This window comes from Dipteris shenzhenensis, chromosome 11 (genome assembly GCF_047967505.1).
Source record: "Dipteris shenzhenensis isolate YYH24624 ecotype China chromosome 11, Dip_SZ_1.0, whole genome shotgun sequence".
Lineage (NCBI taxonomy): Eukaryota > Viridiplantae > Streptophyta > Polypodiopsida > Gleicheniales > Dipteridaceae > Dipteris > Dipteris shenzhenensis.
Genome location: NC_141606.1, coordinates 38213010 through 38233322, shown reverse-complemented (window position 1 = coordinate 38233322; position 20313 = coordinate 38213010). Strand labels below are relative to the sequence as shown.

The 20313-nt window shown below is 47.2% G+C and overlaps 1 protein-coding gene across 1 annotated transcript in view; it reads left to right on the top strand.

The window, feature by feature from the left end:
• The window catches only part of LOC147896988 (P-loop containing nucleoside triphosphate hydrolases superfamily protein), a 129814-nt gene that overhangs the window by 43131 nt on the left and 66370 nt on the right, over positions 1 to 20313 (top strand). The window contains exons 5-6 of the mRNA XM_087381387.1: positions 12167 to 12336; positions 12540 to 12695. Of these exons, the coding sequence (XP_087237513.1) occupies positions 12167 to 12336; positions 12540 to 12695 (326 nt within the window). The remainder of the gene's footprint in view (positions 1 to 12166; positions 12337 to 12539; positions 12696 to 20313) is intronic.

Genomic DNA, 20313 nt, shown 5'->3' with positions numbered 1-20313 from the left:
GACAAACATGGTTGCCATTGTGGGGTGTAATGATTCATCTAGAGAAGAGCGAGAAGCTTATCCAAGTATTGCACTTGCTCCTGAACTAGTGTAGACAAGTTGGGAGTTGCAACGTATTTCCTAATGCCTTGGTCCCTGAAGGTGGCCCTAGACAATTATGTGTATGCTTTCTAGCATGGGAAGGCCTTGCCCATCATCTCCATGAGTTAGACCCTCAAGATATACAGCAAACGGCTACAGTAGAAGCCATGCCTATAGAGGGCTGCCAAATATCCATGCAAGACAATAGAGCAAGTTCAACATGTTCACGATAAGTCGAAAGGCTGCTGGGAGATGGCAGATCTATACAAAAAGTGAGCAAGTCAACAGCTACGTGATTGTTTTGGAGCATGAAAGGCTGCTAGAGGTCAGGTGTCATAGATTGGGCCAACAGGCACCCAGCATGTGGCTATTTTGGAGCATGCAAGGCTGCTTGAGGTCAAGTGTCAAAGATTGGATCACCCCAATCTATGGATCTCTTGGTCGATTATACCCTGTTTAGGGTCAGCCAGTTCAGGACAAACAGCCCTATATAAGGGGCCCTTAGGGGCCTTGCAAAGGTATTCATGTGTCTCAGCGTTGGCTGTACACACACACACACACTTTTTTTTTTGTGGTAAAACCGAGATACTTATATTATGAAACATTCATTTTTTTTTTCCATGAAAAAGACTTCTATTAAGTAAGAACAAAAACCCGCGAGAGCAAGCTCAAAGCGGAATACATCATGAAATCATGAGGATAATAAAAAACCCCCTCAGAGTGAGGTGGAAAGAAACCAAGGCTGAGGCTGAAAGTGCCATCTCAACCCTGTAGTAGATTCAGAGAAGAAAGGAGAATCCTTCCATTCCCTGAAAAAAGAAGCCCTCCTAGCTGAGGCTGCACGGGAGTCCCCCTGCATACCCGTCCATACGGCCATCAGAGTGTGTACGATGTTTGTCTAGATACTAGCCAATGTGTGCGAGGGATGAACCTGAGTACCCTCCATAGCCTCTGTGCATCTGGATCTCCAGATATGCCAGGCTGCTATGCTCGCTATAATCTCCCAAGAAGTATCCACAGAGGCATGTACAGCTGTAAAAGGACGGTGTGGAACCACATCCAACGAGCAGAGCTCAACCCGATGACGTCGAACCGAAATGGCCCGGGAGGAGTCAAGTCCCTCATAGAAAACCTGAGGTCCTGTAAGAGAAAGCCAAGCCACCGAGCCCCAAGTCATAAAGAGTGGGGAATGGGCAAAGTGACTGAAGATCCTGGCTATCCCCATCCAAATCAATCTCGCCTGTCTGCAATCCCATAAGCAATGCTGAATAGACTCCGAAGCAGAAAGGCAACGAGGGCAAGTAGGGTCGGCTCTGAATCTGGACCTCCAAAGGTTCACTGCAATCCCTCCATGAATAGAAAGCCAAAAGAAGATAGTGATCTTTCTATTCCTGTGGGATTTCCAGAGCCTCCTCCAGAAGTACCTCTGCTGATCCGCAGTAATACCAAAAGTCTCCCAATGAGGAACTCTAGAGGGTCTCCAGCCTCTACTACTGAGCTGAAACAAAACATTGCTATATAGCGATGTTTCAGGGCACTTATTGTTAAAGCTAGAAAAGAAGCTCATAGGTGGCTATTTTATTACTGTTAATAGATATCCTGGCATTACTGACCGTGTAACGAAAGAAGGGGATGGTCTTCTCTCGATGCCCCGCGTCAATCCACTCCCACTCTCCGGGGTCCCACTGTAAATACCTGATGGAACCTCCATAGAGCCAAAGTCTCCAAGACCCAGTGGAGAGTAACTGGGGGTCAGGGTCTAAGAACCACTCTGAATCTGATCCCTGCATCAAAAGGCCTACGACCCTGATAGGCTGAAAAGCAGACTCAAGCAATATATCATCTGTAGATCTGAGCAATCTGCCACCATCTTGGACACTGAAAACCAAAGCATCCTCCTGTGCATCTCGGAAGGCTAAGACCTGAAGTGGAACCCCGCCTCTCGAGAAAGTACCTGCCCAAGTGGAGGTAGTGAGAGGCATATCATCTGTGTCTATCCAAGCCTCTGGAAGGGCTGTCTCAATCTGCAAGATCCTCCCTGCACTCCCTCTGAGATGTCCTGTCAACCTTGACTTGGTTTCCTTTGGAAGCCTACAGAAGGCTTTCCAAGATCCCAAAGAAGAAGCAGGTCCCCTCTCCCACCTGGCCCACTGCATGTAGAGTGAGGCACCCAGTGGTCTGCCACGATCATCTAACATACTGTCGTTTCACATGATGGGCTGCCTATCAATCTCTTCCCGGGAGGAAGGAGGAATCCTCCGAAGAGAGCTTCTGAAACTAGCCCAAGCTTTCAGAATGGCAACCATGAGAGGGGATGAAGGTGATCTGAGGTGAAGATCCATCTAACACTGCTCATCCAGTCTCCTCCTGAGGAAGGTGTGCACCTCTGTATGCTGCTGATAAGAAAGTCCTTCCACGGTTCCTGTCCTGGCATAAGTCCTCGCACCACTATCTTGCAAAGTAAGGCTTTGCACTGTAAATCTGGATCAATAATATTGAGACCCCCATCCTGTGTAGGGAGGATGAGGGTCTCCCAAGCCACTCTGGCTAAGGCATCTGCTGTGCCATCAAGCCCACTCCAGAGAAAGTTCCTGATCGGTCTTCTGAGCTGAATGATGCAGTCCCTAGAACGGCACCAACATGAACAAATAAACCAGGCCGTGGCCAAGAGAACCTAGTTGACCACCACAACTCTAGAGGCAAGATCCAGCTTGGCTGAGCTCCAAAAGAGAAGCTTCCTTCTGATGCTCTCCAACACGGGAGCAAAAACTGCTGCGTGGTAGAAATACCCAAGCCGACCTGGCAGCCCAAATACCTGATAGGCACACCCCTCTGAACCCAAGTGAACCCTATGTCAAGTCCCCAAACTGGAGTGTCCTCATCACTGATCCAAAAGCCATTGGATTTATGCCAATTTATCTGCGCCCCTGCCGCCAAGCAAAATAAATCCAATGCTGTCCTGAAAGAAGTCAATGTCTGTGGAGAGGCATCCAAATAAATCGCTGTGTCATCAGCCAACTCACTGTCAAGCAGCTCCTCTTCTCTTCTGATAGGAAGTCTCAGCCCAAAGATGTCAGCTTGAGATCTAACATAGATGCTCATAGCTTCGGCCACGAATAAAAAAAGGAAAGGAGCAAGGGGGCATCCCCGACGGACTGATCTCGAAATCTGAAATCTCTCACCCCTTACCCCACCAATAAGTACCTGGCTATGGGCTGATCTGTACAAAGAGGAAACACCTCTGATCCAAACATCAGTGAATCCAAAGCGTAGAAGGGTGCCCTCCAAAAAACTCCAATCTACTCTGTCATAAGCTTTTTCAAAATCCAACAGTAGAATGGCAAGATTCTGGCCACTCTGCATGGCCCACTCTGAAGCTTCCCAGAAAGAAAAAATGTTATCGAAAATACTTCTGCCATGCACAAATCCCGTCTGAGTGTCGTGGATAAGATCAGGGAGAAGTGGCTGCAATCGGAGGCTGATAGCCTTGGCCAGAATCTTGTAACAAGTCCCCAGAAGTGTGATAGGCCTCCACTGGGACAATAAATTTCTGCTACCTCCTTTTGGGATAAGGTGGATGAGGCCCTTTGTAAGCGATTCAGGCATCTCGCCAGAGTCCCAAATGGCCTGCATGGCTGAAGTAATATAGTCTCCAATCATATCCCAAAATGCAATGAAAAAAGACGGGGTGAGGCCATCTAAACCTGGGCACTTGCCCTTGTGAAGGGCTGAAAGTGCAGTCCTGAACTCTGTGTTGGTGAAAGGTGCGTCAAGTAGAACATGCATATCCGGATTCACCAACACTGGGATACTCTGCCAAATAGCCTGTCTAGCATCCTCTATATCGTGTGTCTCAGGATCAGCAGTAAGGAGGGTGGCATAGAAATCTGAAGCTATGCGTAAGACGTCATCTGGCTCTGTCTGTAAAACCCCATGTGAGTCAATAAGCTGAGATACACTCTCTCTACTATGTCTAGGGCCAAGAGTAGAGAAAAAGTGTTTATTGACTCTACCACCCATCTGAATCCAGAAGGACTCCCGTGCATGAAAGGCATACTCTGCTCTCTGATCAAGCAATAACTGCAGATGAGCCCTCGCTGCAGCAAGGCGCTAGTGAATCCAAGCATCTGAAGGCCGTTTCTGCTCTTCCCTCTGCAAAGCTGCTAACTGCTGGCGAACACCAATCTCACGTCTGAGAATATCTCGTCTCCTGGTAGAAGCAACTGAGCAGTAAAAGTCGCTAATACCAGAGAGGGCAGCGGCTAAATGTGAAGGATGTGGCTGCCCTCCCTGGACATGAGCAAACCATATCCGTAGGGCTGCCTCTGTAAGGTCCTCCTCTGTGTAAAAGGCATCTGGAATCCTGATGCTGGCAGATCGGCCTCTCAAGTGAGGCTCTGAGATAGCCAGAACAACAGGGAAATGGTCTGAGGTGGAAACCCCCGCAGCAATGCATACCGATCCACCTCTGTCTAGTGCCCAGTCATCTACATAAAATCTGTCAATGCGTGCATGAATAGGCATCTGTTGCCTCTTGTTCGACCAAGAGAACAGGAGGGACTGTGGCTGAATAAGAAAGGCATCATCACACCAAGTATCTCTGCCATAGAAATGGAAAAGGAAGGCATCCCAAGCTGCTCTCTCCAAAGAGTGAAGTCCGCCTTCTCTACCCCCTTTTTTGTCTGAAGGTAACTCGACCATGTTAAAGTCACCTCCAATCACCCAAGAATCCACAATGGGGGCCCAAGAGAGCAAAGTCTTCCACATAAGGACACGTTCTCCTCTAATGTTGGAGGCATATAGGTTGAGGAAGCCAACCTTACGCCCTCCAATCAAAAGAATAATCCACTGAGCTCTAGAGGGGATAATGACTCCGTGCCCAACAACTAAGGGGAGAACCGACTGCGAAATTGAAATAGAAGTGCCTCCCCTAGTGCCCAATGCAGGCGACCAAAAAGTATGTCCTGAAAGCAACTTGCCTGACTTGGCACAATCTCTATAATCCAGCTTGTGCTCTTGAATAAATAATATATCAATGGGACCCCCAGTAACACCTGGATGAAGCTGATCTCGGATCAGCTGTCTACGGCGGCGATGTGGGACGCCACCTAGGCCCTGTATGTTCCAACTGATAATCCTCATCGACGAGAGGATGTAGAGTGGAACACCTTACCCGACCTAGTGGCGGAAACAAACCCCTCAACAGGGGAAGACCTCCTGCTCGAGGAAGGAGGGAAGGAACCCAGTGGAGGAAAGTCAATAGGGGAAAAAATCCTGGCACCTGAAGAAGAAGCTCTGTCAATAGGAAATCCAACCACTGGCTCCCCAAAAGTAGCGGGCACAAACTCCTCCTCTGGGAAATCTGAACTCTCTGCCAAGGCTGAAAACGAGTTCCTGTGGAGCAATCCAGACACCGGAGTACGAAGGATCCCTTGTGAGGGAAGAGGATCAACAGTGTAAGCTATCCCCTTCCCCCTGTCCAAGGGAGGGAGTGAGGAAGGCTCTCTACCCGGTGTCTGCCCAGCCGCGGAAATCTCTCCGTCCTCAAGAGGAACATCTGGCAGTGCTAGATCTAAGGAAGAAGCTGCAACTGGGGAGGAGGTCGAAGCTTCAGCGTCTCGGACTGTGCAAGGTGAGACAGGAAGGACAGCTCGAGGTGAGGCAGAGTCTACTAAGGTACCCTCGTGAACTGAAGGAGGGACCTGCACACGTACTGGAACCCACTGTAAAGCGTCGCGTGTGCCTGAGGGAGGTGGGGGTCGAGGAGCAGGTGAAGGACCTGTACCACCCCCCTGACGAGGCCGAGGAATAGGTACTGGACCTGTACCACCGCCTGACTGAGCACCTGACTGAGCAGGACCGCCACGTGAAGAACGAGGAGCAGGAGCTCGACCTGTACGACCCCTCTGTCGAGGTCGAGGGGCAAGTGCCGGGTCTAATCCCCCCCCTGTCCCCCCTGTCGATGCCCTGAGGCGGTAGCTGTACCAGAGGGCTTCTTAGGCCTTTTCTTCTTCCTGGGACAATCCCTGGCAAAGTGTCCCGAGGTCCTGCAAATCTTGCACTGGTCCTGCCTGCCTGAAATCTCCACTCTCTGGCGAAAAAAGGAACCATCCGGGCGCTGAATCATGACGTGGTCCATCTCGAGGTTAGGATCCTTGCAAAGGACCCTAACTCTAGGAACCCCATCAGCCTTGGTTGCCTCTGCTGCAGTCAATGGCAACCCAGGGAGGGGTGGGATCTTAGCAACTGCGCCAAAATGCTCCCCAATAACAGAAAGAAGTCGATGGTAAACCTGGGGAAGCCCGGGGAACCTGATGAAGAGCGAGAAGAATTTCTTATCTGCCTCTATTGGGTCGAAACCAAGGTGAAAGGCTTCAAAGAAGATCTTCCTGTGTCCCAGGTGTAAAAATTCGGCCTTGAGCACAGTGCTCGCAGCCTCTGGAGTGTCAAAAACAACCTGGAAAAAACCTCGTCCCAGAAGGTGAACATCTACCAATCGAGGAGCGAGGTCTGGGGGGAGAGCCGCAAGCATCCGGTCTCTGGCTTGGGATCTGGAAGGGTGAGACCCGAAGATGCGTGCTAGCAAAGTGGTAGAGCACTCAATCTCTACATCTCCTTCTTGAGCTCTGCTGCAACTCATCTTTAGAGAAAGTGATAGTTTTCGCGGCCGGTGGAGATGGAGTAGGATTGGTTGACGGGGAATTCATCGCCAATCAAGGTGAGGAGGCCGACTCGAACAGAAAAAAGCTCCTTCCGTTCCAAAAAAGCTGCGAGGGGCAAGGGAGGGGAAAGGAGGCTAGGAGGAAGCAGGGGGGAAGGGGAGGGAAGGAGGAGAGGGGCTGGGGCTGAGAGGGGAGAGGGGCAAGCTGAGAGGGAGGGAGGGGAAAGGAGAGGAGAAGAAAGGGAGGAGTGAGAGGAAGAGAGGGGGCGGGAGAGCAAGCAGGGAGGGGGCGGGACAGCAGGGGAGGGGGCGGCACAGCAAGGAGGAGGGGGCGGAGGCAGGGAGAGGGAGCGGAGCAGCAGGGGGGAAGGGGCGGAGGCAGGGGGGAGGGGGGGAGCAGCAGGGGGGAGGGGGCGGAGGCAGGGAGAGGGGGCGGAGCAGCAGGGGGGAGGGGACGGAGGCAGGGAGAGGGGGCGGGACAGCAGGGGGCAGGGGGGAGCAGCAGGGGGGAGGGGGCGGAGGCAGGGAGAGGGGGCGGAGCAGCAGGGGGGAGGGGACGGAGGCAGGGAGAGGGGGCGGGACAGCAGGGGGGAGGGGGCGGAAGCAGGGAGCAGAGGGAGGGAGCGAGGGACAGGCAGGGGGAGGGGGCGGAGCAGCAGGGGGGGAGCAGCAGGGAGGGGCTAGGGACAGGCTGAGGGGGGAGAGAGACGGGCTGAGGGAGGGGGAGCAGCAGGGGAACGGGGAGGAGCAGCAGCTCGCTTCTCTAGAAGCCCCTGAAACATTCATTTACATACAGGCAGTGCTCAAAATAGAGCTACAGCCCTATCCATACACACACACACACTTTTTTTTTTTTGGGAAAACCGAGATACTTATATTATGAAACATTCATTTACATACAGGCAGTGCTCAAAATAGAGCTACAGCCCTATCCATCAGAAACAGTAAAAGAAAAGTTGAATACAAGATACATCCAAATCTTCCTCATGTAAGGCATCATATAATGACTGCCTTAATGAGGCTTTGAAAAACTCATAAGGATGCTGAAGGGGAGAATTCAGAAATGCTTGATTGCGCTGCAGCCAGAGGGTCCATAAGGCCCAGTATCTGATCCAGTGGAAGAAGAGAGAATACTGTGACAAAGAAGCTGAAAGTTTGCCATACATCCAGAAAAACCTGTAGAACCTGTGTGCTGGAAATCTGAGAGATAAAAAATAGGAGATTCTATCTAGAAGGTCTCTGGAATATGAACAAGACCACAATAAATGCGGAATACTCTCCGATGCAAGGTGACATCTTGGACAGAGAGGTGAAGCTATCCGTCGTTTAGCCAATTTCACTCCCACTACTGGAAGAATACCAACAATACATCTCCATAGAAATAGTCGTTGCTTCAATGGCATTTTCAACTTCCATATCATTTGCAATCTTCCTTTCCACCAGGCTAATGATTTGTTCAGATGCCATAGAGAATTAGCATGATGGGCAATCCAAGGAGGAGGTAATATCAATCGATAAGCCTGTATAGAAGTCAATAACTGCAAAGGCTTAGAGGAAATGCTTGGACTTGAAGGTTGAAGGTGCCAATCTTGAAGCCTGTCACTGCCATTCAATGTCGGAATCGAAACCAGAGGAAGTAGGAGATCAGCAATAGCTTTCCAAATAGGTCTATGATGCATTGCCAGGTTGTATTGTCGACATGCTACTGGAAAAGGGAGAATATTTCCTTGCATATCTACAACGTCATCAATGAACCGGATACCCAATTTCATAAGATTGTAAGCTTTGATGGGTTGTTAAATAGCAAGGGGAGAGGAAAACACAGCACTCCAATGAATACTCTCCAATCTGAGTGAGGATGCTAGAGAAGCAGGATGAGGAGACCATTTGATGTGAGAGAGTACTTGCTTCCAATCCTGAATCAAGGAATTAGAAAATGGACAACCAGGGATTTTACCTTGAAATTTTCCAAGTACTACTTCCGATGGATCTACTAGCCAATGTCCATAAGCATGTGTGCGCATCTGACCACACAAAATTGCTAGCATAATAGACCAAGGCTGCTCTTGTTGAAAGAATGTCTTGAGCATAGTGATCTTTCTTGCCAACACATGATATTTGATGTTTATTATTATCTCTTTCTCTTGCGTACACTTTTTGTTTTACTTCTGCATTTGCATCGCCTCTTTATCATTTGCAAGTATTCTTCTCTTGATAGTACACAATCTCTTCCGAATCAGAATTTTAATCGCATCTTCAGTCCAATTTCTCTTGATGCTGAATGTCCAAAAATGCAGAACGATCTCTTTGATATCTCTTCGTACTCACATGAGGGACATACTTCATGTGCCAGTTAAATGGTAATCTAAACTCTTATACTCGGAAGCTCTCTTTTGAATACCATGCTGCTGAAATCTCTTTTTAATAACCTGCTCAATAACATGTACATATCCTCAACAAACTGATTTGTAGAAAAAAAAATCTTTCGCGCAAATGTGTCTTGAAGTAGGTAAACATTGGCTATAGATTCTCAAATGAAACTGCTTAGTCTATAGAAACTATAGATCATCAATCTAATTTTCCAACTCTTCTATTTCAGTTCTTTTCGTCGTATAATAGCTCTACATGGAGGAGAAAATCCTTCATTGTCTATCCACTCTATACAATGGATGTACCTATTCTCTATCCATTTCACAAATCCATACACGAGTGTTGGCTGAATGGATAGCATACACTCTTGGTTTGATAATCACTGTAGATGAGGAGGTAGAAGCCTCACCCTGCTTGGATGCTTTAGTTTTCCCTTTCACAGAATTGGTCTGTCAATTTTAGCCAATAGAATAGGACATTTATGCCATGCATGCCTTGGTTTATGTTTCTTACATCCAAAACATTTACCTTGTAATCAGTCCTTTTTTTTCATCATTAGGGTGGGGAGACGATTTAGCCTATGGCATGGGCTCAAGAGGTGGGGAGTGGGTGGTGGCAAGGCCTAGAAGGAGGACGAGTGACAAGGGTGATCACAACCAACAGAGGAGCTAAGGGTAACATAGAAGGGCGAGAGGGTGAAGAGGCTGCGTGAGCAGTCGATGAGAGGGGAACGAGGAGAGGTGGAAGATTGAGCAGGGGAAGTGAAGAAGGAAGCGGAGGTTGGGGTGGTGGCATTGGTGATGAGTGGGCAAGTAGAATGGAGGAGGAAGGGATCTCCGGCATTGACTTGGAAACTGCTTGAATCTATGTTGTTTGGACTTGCCTTGCACCACCTTTGGTGGAAGGTCAAAGAAACTCCTCCCCTCTTTGGAAAAATTGACTACTTGGGGTGTGATGCCCCCAGTTGCCCTCTCCGCATAGACATCTTTGGTTGAGGCCCCATCCTTGCCTGTTGTGACTCTCGATTGGGTGGGGGGTGGGTCCTACCCCCTTGCCCTGTTGTTGATAGTCCTACGAGCCTCGGGAGCAAGAGGAATGACGGCTTGCAAAGCATGAGGACGCCTTGGCCAAGTGGCCCATCCTTTTGCTACATAGGCATTGCCATTGTAGACCTGAAACCTTGACTCGATGCTTGAAGACATGTCCCACCACGGTCTCTAGAAGTATCTCCTCTGTAGGGTATTTGAGTCATTTACAAATCAATTGCACCTTCCAGATTCTGTGCATCTAAGTGTGCTGAGCCTGCTATGGTCAGTGTCTTGAGTAACATGCCAAACATGCTCGGATGGAAGATAAAATGGATTTGTACTTCTTGGAGGGCGCAGTGTAATGGGATACCTAGGTAGGATGTGTCATCTCCATATTATACCATTATGAAACTGTGGTACAAGGAATAGAGGTCAGTAGGGAAAGAGGTGCAGGAAGGGGGGGGGGGTGCGGGCTGGCATGGAGGAGGTGGAGCAAGCAGCATAATGTGCATGGTCTTAGGATTAAAGTTCACGCAACCTAAAACAGACATTAATATATATAGCCACCACCAAACATGCCTTCCCCCCGGTCGCTTTCGCCTCATCTTCTTGCCTTGGGCCTCAACCTTGATGATCACAATAGTGGGGGATGTTAAGTGCTCATGACTCCTCCAGGTTGTCACAGACCTTGAACCGTTGGTTTTGTAAGAAAATGAAATTGTACTAAGTAGGACCCTCAATACATCAAGTAGACATGAAATGAGGCCAATTTGGAGATTGGAAGTGCCACGAAGGCTCTGTGGCTGTGAGTGCATTGAACAAACCATGGTCTCCCTCTCATAAATGTCGCTCTTCTAGCCATTGCTGCATGTGAGGAACCTTGGACTCTGCTTCATGTGGCCATGAGTGTATGTATGATGTACTGCCTGATCAATACGAGTGACTGGAAGGCAAAGGTCTGAGTCCCATCGAGGGCCTTTGTGCATGTTGTGAGACTGGCAATGACCTCCCAAGCCGAGTCAATTGTGGGGGGGGGGGGGGGGTGGGTTTGATGTCTGTGCAAGCAGGACGGCACTGCATCTTGATTGGTAAGTGGGGGGTCCCCCGACAATCAGGAGAGCCTTGTTTGAGTTTGCTTCCTCATAGAAAATCTGTGTCACAGACCCCCGATAGATGAGAGAGTGGAAGGAGTGTGTGGATAGATGGTGTGTGGGAGTGAGAGAGGAGTAGTGGGGTGTAGGGCAGAGAGGAGCAGCAGCAAGGGGTCTGGGATGCAATATCAGTGTTTGTACAGACTGTACTGATGTAGAGGGCATGAGGGCAGCTGCATGCCCGCGCACGCGTGTGTGTGTAGGGGGGGTGAATGAGAGGGCGAGCTGGTTGGGGTGCGGGGTGGAGTGGAGCAGCTGCAAGGGGGCTGGGAGAGCCTGTATGGGTGTTCATACAGGTTGTAGGGGCATCTGTACCGGTTGTATGGGAGGAGCACACAGGGAGAGGGGGTGGAGACAGAAAGGGGATGGGCAAGGTGGAAGAAACGAACGAGGAGGTCAGGAGGGGGCTGGGAGGGAGACATGTGCAGCAGCAGGATGGGAGGGGCTGGCTGACAAGGTGAACCGGAAGGGGGGGGGGCAAGATCAGGTAAGGGATGGCCTGAGGGGCGGCGATGGTGAGGGGGCAGGGTGTAGGAAAAGCAGACGGGTTGAGGGGTCCTCATTAGGAGTTGTCGGGGAGCCCAAGGTCTTGACTTGAAAATCATATTTCAATGTTCATTGAGGCCTAAAAAAGCCTCATTTGATGCAGGCTAAATCTGATTGCTAGAGTGCTGCAAGACAAAGATAATTAGAGGCGATAGGGTAGGGAATGGTTTGGGCCTCTGAACTTTGATCTCTGAACCTTGAATGACAAAACAAGGACTCGAATTAGTTTATTGCTTGATGTTTTTAACATTATTCAAGAAAAATGTGCTCAGACCCACTATACTATGCAGCTATGGCTCACTATGTTCAATACACCATTGTGGATGTAGATTTTTTCAAACCAGTTTCAAAGAAGCAGAAACACTTGCTGACTGAAGCAGCGGAGAACCGATATCCTGAGACTGTGTTGAAGTCTGATGGCTCAACAAATGGATGCAATGGTGACAGGAGCTCTGTTTTCCATTTTGATCTGAAAGTGGAAGCAAAACTTGCAGCAGAGGTATGGTGATGTCTGACAACTTTCTAAACTTAATCCAACTTAGAGCTTGCTAGATATTGCTAGTCTCAGATGGGCAGTCTTTTCTCTTTTTTAATCGAACTGCCTATGCTTATTGATGATGCTTTTGCCATTTCTGCATTTCATCTAATATATAATGAAATTTGGTGGCTATGCAATTGAGACCTGTGATAGTTTCTCTCCAGGAGAACGCGCAACTTTGTGCTGGGAAACCAACCCATCCCTTTTTTACTCAGTACAAAGTTGGTCAAAGGCCATCTAATTCTCTTGCATCCATCATCTTCTCAGAAATTGAAGAACTTGCACCATCTCCACCTTTCCATGTCACTCAGATAGCAGAGGTAAGTATATAATGGCCTTTTAGGGGATTCTCTGTCGATGCCTTCTGCTTCTCTTTAAGGAAGAAGAAAATGTTGCAAACTTACAGAAACATCTATGTAATCGACCCTTCAGTGGTTCAGTCAATTTCATCGAATTTTTAGTGTCCTCTACGAAGAGCTAATATTGACTTATCTTTTAGGGTGCATACAAAAAGTGCATGATATTAATTGGGCTTTTGCCCTTCACATATTCAATGCATTTTGTGACAAGAAATGATTTTAGATGCACAAATGGCACAATGTTTGGAGTTTGCCATGCACAAGCACTTGAGAAGCGTGATATCATGGTGCTGAATGAGAAATAATGTCAATATATCTGACGAAGACTATATAATATTTTCTTTAGGTTCTGGGGTGCTACAAATTTTTTTCTTCAAAGTTGATCCTTTCTAGTGAAAATTTAGAAGGCAACCTGAATGCTGTCTGAAAATGGAACCACCAAGAGATTTTTATCTCAAAGTAAATCCTTTTCCGAAGCAAGTGAAAAACTTGGGGGACAACCTGAATCCTAGAGTAGAACTTCCTGGAGAGTCTAATTTACAGCCCACCATGAGAAAGACATATTTGCTGGGCATTTTCAGATGCCACATTTTGAAACTTTGTGGAATATTTCTTAACACATGTACGGCATACGTACGCGAAGGTTTTCTAAACACAAAATAATGTTTGAAACATACCTTCCATGAACAAATATGCATTTATACATACGATTTTACAGTTGACATGCAAACAGTCGATAGTTCTGCATCCACATGAGACATGTGGTTTGGCATGCCAGAATGGAATTCTATTGAAAATGTTGAATGAAACATACTCTTGAAAATCAAGCATTTGGGTATCATTCGTATAATGACATTTGTCTCATTGTAGAGAAAGAAAGAAAGAAAGTTTGTTAAAAGTATTCGGAAGACCAAAGGGTCTATGAGACTAAAAAAACCTGATACAATGAGCTGAGAGGTGGAGCCTCTAAGCAGGCATCAACAGGCATGATGCATATAGTATACACTGCGATGTCGCAGAGAGAGAGAGAGAGAGAGAGAGAGAGAGATGTATTAATGTTTGTAGGAGGTCTCACGGGCCTATGAGACAAAAGTACAAAACCAAAAATAACTCATACAAGCCGCTGTGGGCTGAAGCAAAGGGCTCACTAAGGCCCTTGCTGAAACCTAAAGTGTTGAACTAGTAGGCAAAATAGCAGAGTAGCATAAAAGCAGAAGAGTGTTAGATGTTCAGAGCTAAAGCTCCTAGTACATGCATTGGCTTCACATATCCAGGTACCTTGGTGGCTCTCCGATGAGATGTAAGGAGCTCTCGTATCTGCATCTGTCGAGCTGGCTCTCGATGCTGTGGAGGGCGTGGTCTCCTCAATCTTTGTATTCAATGGGCTACGACAAGGTTGACGCCTCGTCTCTGGCGGTCTCAGGGCTGAAATAGACCGGACCTCGATCGTGTGTGCTCTGGTCATTCTTCGTGTAGCATGTGGAGTGTATGCCTCTCGTCTGGCAGCATCATGGTGGAGACTATTACTGCTGATCCGCTCATCTCATCAAGCTCCTCTCCCTCATCCTCCCTGGTAGCTGACTTAGGTGCATAGATATCTGTAACACGTGTCTGTGCTCTGTTGATGTTGGGGACCTGTGGCATCGCTCCTTGCTACTCACTGGTTTGTCGCATCACTGTATCTCTTTGTCGTCGCATTTCAATCAAATAGAGCTCAACACAAACCTGGTCAGGAAATGGATCAACCGTGTAAGTAGACCAAAGCCATGTCCCTCCTGAAAGAGGCAGTGATACCGCCCTCGGATCTCCTCGGATCTCATAGTAGACTGGGCAAACACATAAAAAGTGCTCCCGTGTCTCAACCTCTTCCATCTGCCATAATTTGCAGAGCCTCTGTTGTTTGGGTATGCCTACAGCCAGTGTCACGCGTTTCTAGATTTTTACAGGTGTTTCGTCTAGAAACGCCTAAAAATACTTATTTTATAGAAGTTATATATATAATATACTTCATAAATAATTGTCTTCAGATTCTCTCTCTCTCTCTCTCAAAAGAGCTCTCAGACTCTCTCTCAAAAGAGCTCTCGGATATCCATATTGTGCACACAATGCACACACATATTACACAGTTGAAAGAGTGAAAAGGTGCGTCACGCAGCCTATAGATTGAGGTTTACAAAGGCACAGATCTTCCAGTTCAAATTACTATTAACTAATTAGTTGCAAGTGCATATGGCTGCTAGCATATGCCATGGCCCATAGTTCAAACAATAAACTTTTAACTTTATAATTCAAATTTCAGAATCAAATTTCAAGATTCAAGATTCAAGATTCAAGATTCAAAATATAACAAAATGTATTATGTATTACTGTTTACATCATACATGTAACATGCCATAATGATATACTGGTAACTGTATGGTGTAAACTGTATACATAATCAAAGCCCGTCGCCTGCAAGCCAGCTGCTAACAACTGCAGTGTACACAGTACACTCTAGAGTCTAGCCTCGACTCTCTAGAGCTAGGGACCGCTGCCCTCTCCAACATCTGCTGCCTCATCACTGTCATCATCAGTACTGGAATCAGCAAATGGATCTACATCCTTTGTGGAGGAAGAGGAAGTGCCACTCTCGAACCAAGTAGGGGCTCGCAACTGATCTGAGTCCTCTGAGTCCGCACTGTCTACCAATGCCGCCTCCTCCTCTAGCTCATCTCTGTCTGGACGTCCTCTGGATGACGATGCAAGAATAGATACCTGTGATCCCCCTCATGAGGCTCGTGCTCGACGTTGATAACCACGAATCTGGGATGTCCCTGTATCCTCTGCAACAGTAGCAGCACATACTCGTGGTGCATGAGCTTGAGCCATTGAACGTGTCTGACGTCGGAATCGAAGCATATCCTGTCGCAAGAACTCGTAAGCATCGTCATTCTCTTGACTGTGCTGGATGATGGACATGTCGACAGGTTCTAGCTTGATCTTGTCAGGATTGACTTGCTTGGGCTTCCACTTGATGCTACCGGTACCATCTACAGACCTGCACTTCTCAAGTAGACGTAGGTTGGCATTGACATATACCAATCTATTGAGCTGCTCCACGCTCAACCTGACATAGTTTACAAAGCATAAAGAAGTCAATTCTCACGACTTAAGAATTGTTTTTCAAAATGTTACAAGCTTGACGCTATACTGTATAGCCTATAAATAAGAACTATAAGAAGTTAGAACGAACTTGTTTCTCTTCTTGGTGTGTATGTCTGCACATATGCTTCATATCCTCTCAGCTGGACCTGATGTGCAATCTTGCGAAAGGATGCGGAGAGCTAAGTTCTGCAATGAGGGATTCAAAATCCCAAATTTCTCCCACCAAGTAAGAGCCAACAACCTGTTGTCTCTTTCCTTGGCAATTGCACGGGAGAAACGACCCATGTCATTGCGAAACTCCACTATGTCCTCTTCAATGCTATTGCATTTTGCAATACAGAAGAAGACAATATAAATAATTAGATAAATCATAAATGATAATACAAAGTTGAAAGCACTTAGAAGTTAGTAGTGAGCAGGCTGCAAACTTGTACGCCATGCTACCCGACCTAATACTTTCTCCAAGTATTGGATCCATCCGTTCACAAGCACCCGATCATTCCATTTAGCAGGCTCCTTCCACAAGGGATGGAGCATATGTGCAACAGTGTGGATTGGCCTATGAAACCAATCCCGTCTCTTCCTCCAAATTCCTAATATGTCATCTTTTCTGAAAATTTACCAAAAGGAATCAAGTTAGAGGCTAGACTCTAGAGCTAGGAGAACTGAGTATTAAACTTACAAGTTTCAACTTATATGTACATGCTTTGGTTGAGGATCTCAATAGGACAATTCTCCGTTGCTTTTCGAAGCTTCAGCATGAACTCGTATAGCAAGCCCATAGTACAACTCTCATGGTCAAAGAGTCGAAGCACGAAGTACAAGGGCTCTATGGACATCTGAATGCAAAGGGCTTCTTGCGAAAACTGATTGTCAAAGACAATCCCCTCGACATTCTGTCCAGCAGGCAATCTCGAGTCACTCCAATCCAGCCAATCTGAACTGGTCATCATGCGACAAAGGCTCTCTTTGGTCTTAACCAGCCTACAAATGATAAAGTTTAAACAAATTTAAACAATGAATAATTTGAGGAATTGATCTTTGAATGATGAAAATTGAATCATGATTCATGAATCATACCTGCTAAGAACCAGGAAGATGTAGCCAAAGCGTGTCTTTGAGGGTCTCAATAGCTCCCACTTACACTCCCTTCTGAATAGGGCCAGTGCATGTGGCTTACGAGTGATATAAGTCACTAGTTGCATTGCTTTTTCGACCACACTAGATTTAGATGCTCGTTGGGGAGAGACTAAAATGAAAACATTTAGACTTCACAAGCAGTTGTAGCTTGATTGAAGAGATTTTGGACTACCTTTTGATTAGCCTTCTCCTTTAGTGCTAGCCTTCGTCATGGCTGAGTTTGCGCTTCACCTCCGGAGTGCTGACAGAAACTCAGTACGAAGACTTTGTATAAATGGATGCTCAAGTATGTGTGGGTGTGTGGATTTGTATGTGTGAGAGCATATTTTTATACTATGGTCTACACCCACTGTTGGGCGCTGATGACGTCAGTGGGGATGTCATAGTAGCTAGTCCCTGCTATGCATGATGGAGTTTATGGTTTTCAACCTTGTGAGTGACTATCATGAGATTGAAACTGCACTATGTTGTGTTTTTAAAGGATGAGTTTGGGAATGTTCTCGGATTCATCTAGGTATACACTAGACACCCAAGGCAGCTTTCCAATATCCTCCATCATCAAATCAAGAGAGTGTGAGGCACAAGGTGTCCATACTATCTTGGGATACCTCAAGAAGACTTCCCATTCTCTTGCAGTTGGAGCCATTATCGGTGATGACTTGCACCACATTGTCCTCACCAACCTCCTTGATGGCTGCCTCAATATGACCCCATATCCAGTCTCCGGTGATGTGAAGGCCGGCATGTGAGGCATCAACCATCCTCAAGAATATGCTTCCCACACAACTAGTGACCAAGATATTAATCATGTGTCTCCTCTTTGTGTCACTCCATCCATCGGAGACTATGGTGTGTCCATACCGACTCCAAGCTTCCTTGAGTCCCTCCATATCTTTCTTGATTAATCCCACCTGCTTCTTCAAACGTGTGGTGTGGAGAGTCTTAGAACTAGCAGGTGTAAGGGATGATGCTCCTGCTCTACCAGTAGCTACAAGTGCATGATAAAACTTCTTGCAGGCAGGATTCCTTGCAACATTGAAGGGAATATTGCAAGCGTATAAAAACTGCTCCTCTGCAATTGCAGCCTCTTGCTTCAGGCGTGGTGCCCAAGCAGCCTGTATAGGAGTAACTCTCGGAGTGATAGCTGCTGGACCACGCGGCCTGTTGACAGGAGGCCGTGGAGGAGCTAATGGCATAGCGGACAGCCCAACTGATACGGATGCCGATGGAGTGGTGCCATGTAGAGGCTGAGTAGAGGCACTCCCATGAACTTGTGATGTCGATGTACATGGAGTATACCCATGCCCCTCCTGCTGTGAGTGAGAACACTCCACATTCCCGGTATCTGACTAGGATGATGTGAGAGTGACGGTTGCCTCTATGCCCAACTTCTGCTGCTCAATCAACACATTAGCTTGAAGAACTTGATCTGTGATCATGGGATTCGAATCTCAGCAAATTTGGATGAGGTACCTCCATATGCCAAGAAGATCCCCTCTGGAATGGCATGGCAAGCACTCTTACCCTGGCCTCCGATCCATAAAAAATGTGCTCGAACTCGAGTGGCAGATCCGTCAAAGTGTCACCACAAAACTTGCATACTGACCTCCTCGTGCCAGATATGCCATATCTCTTTATAAAAACGGTATCCTGCCATTCATCCCGTTTTGTGCTTCCACTCGGTCCACCGGCATTTTTGAGGCCATGGTATGGGAGTAGAGAGTAGAGTAGAGTAGATTGTAGAGGGTAGAGTCTAGACCGTAGAGGGTAGAATCTAGACTCTAGAGTAGAGGGTAGAGTAGAGAGTAGAAGCTAGAGGAGAGTAGAGGGTAGAGTAGAGTAGAGTAGAGTAGAGTAGAGTAGAGTAGAGTAGAGTAGAGTAGAGTAGAGTAGAGTAGAGTAGAGGGTAGGGTAGAGTAGAGGGTAGAGGGTAGACCGTAGAGGAAAGTAGAGGGTAGACCGTAGAGACTAGAGGAGAGGGTAGAGTAGAGTAGAGTAGAGGCTCGAGGGTAGAGTAGAGAGTAGAGGAGAGTAGAAGGTGGAGTAGAGGGTAGAGTAGAAGGTAGGCACTAGGAGGCTAGAGCAAGGCAAGCAATGGAGCGGCACGGGAGGGGCGAAAAAACGAAAACGGCGGCCAAAATCAGACAGAAACCCGTCGTGGCATATTTTTGGACAGGCAGACGTTTCGCCCTAACTGCGCGTTTCGGGCGTTTCTAAGAAACGTTTCGTCTAGAAACGTTTCTTCGCGTTTCGGTGCCCCGAAACGCGTTTTTGGGTGACACTGCCTATAGCTCTCCTTGCCTCAATCCTTAGTTGATGTGACGAGACTTTAATTGTCAGATGGCGATTCTCAGTGCATGTGAGTGTTAGAACATGAAGTCAAGTTGAGCCAATTTAGTGTGTTCGAGTGAGTTCTAGTGTGAATTTTAGTCTAGCGTGTCCTAAGGATGCCACGTGTCACATTGGGAGTTATCCCATATGTATTGGTATTCATATGTGTGTGTGCTCTATATAAGAGCTATACTTGTCACTTGTCACATCAATCATGTATCAAGGCTCTTCTAGGAGGACTGTATTTCTTCGAGTTTGGAGGGGTTCTCTCTTTTTCTCGGAGGTTGCTACCGGATTGAGATGGCACTATCAGCCCCAATCCTTTCTTTTTGGCTCTTGAGCTTTTCATGCATTGCATGGTGTATCCCGTATTCCCATATGGAGCTTGCTCTAACGGTTTTCTTTAATACTTAATAGAAGTCTTTTATTTGAAAAAAAAAATAAAATAAAATCATGCATCAAGCCTACAAGCTCTTTGGCCGGCATGTGAGTACTTTCATTTTGTTCATTGCTCTTGCTATTTCATTTCCATTTCATTATGTCTCTCTTTGAGTATCATTATCTCTCTCCCTAGCCTACCCTCTCTCTCTCTCTCTCTCTCCCTCTCCACCATGCACCTTCATGTGGTATCAGAGCCTCCCTTCCTACCTTCCCCTTCTTATTATTCTACCTAGAGGATGAGAGAAGCCCGCAAATGGAAGCTACCCTCTCCTCCAAGGTAGAGCTCCTTTTCCTTAGCCTCACCATTGTTTGAAGCTGTTGAAGAATCAGCCCGGAATGCTTCGCCATTAGCTTCAGCCGCCCCATTAGCCTCGCCATTAGCCTCTCCATCAGCTGGAATGCCTCAACCTTGGCTGTTGTTTTAGCCTGCAAACAGGTCGTACAGGCCGTACGGACTGGTGCGTTGTACAGCTTGCATGCTGGTCCGCCATACAACAAGTCCGTACTAGTCCTCCGTATTGCA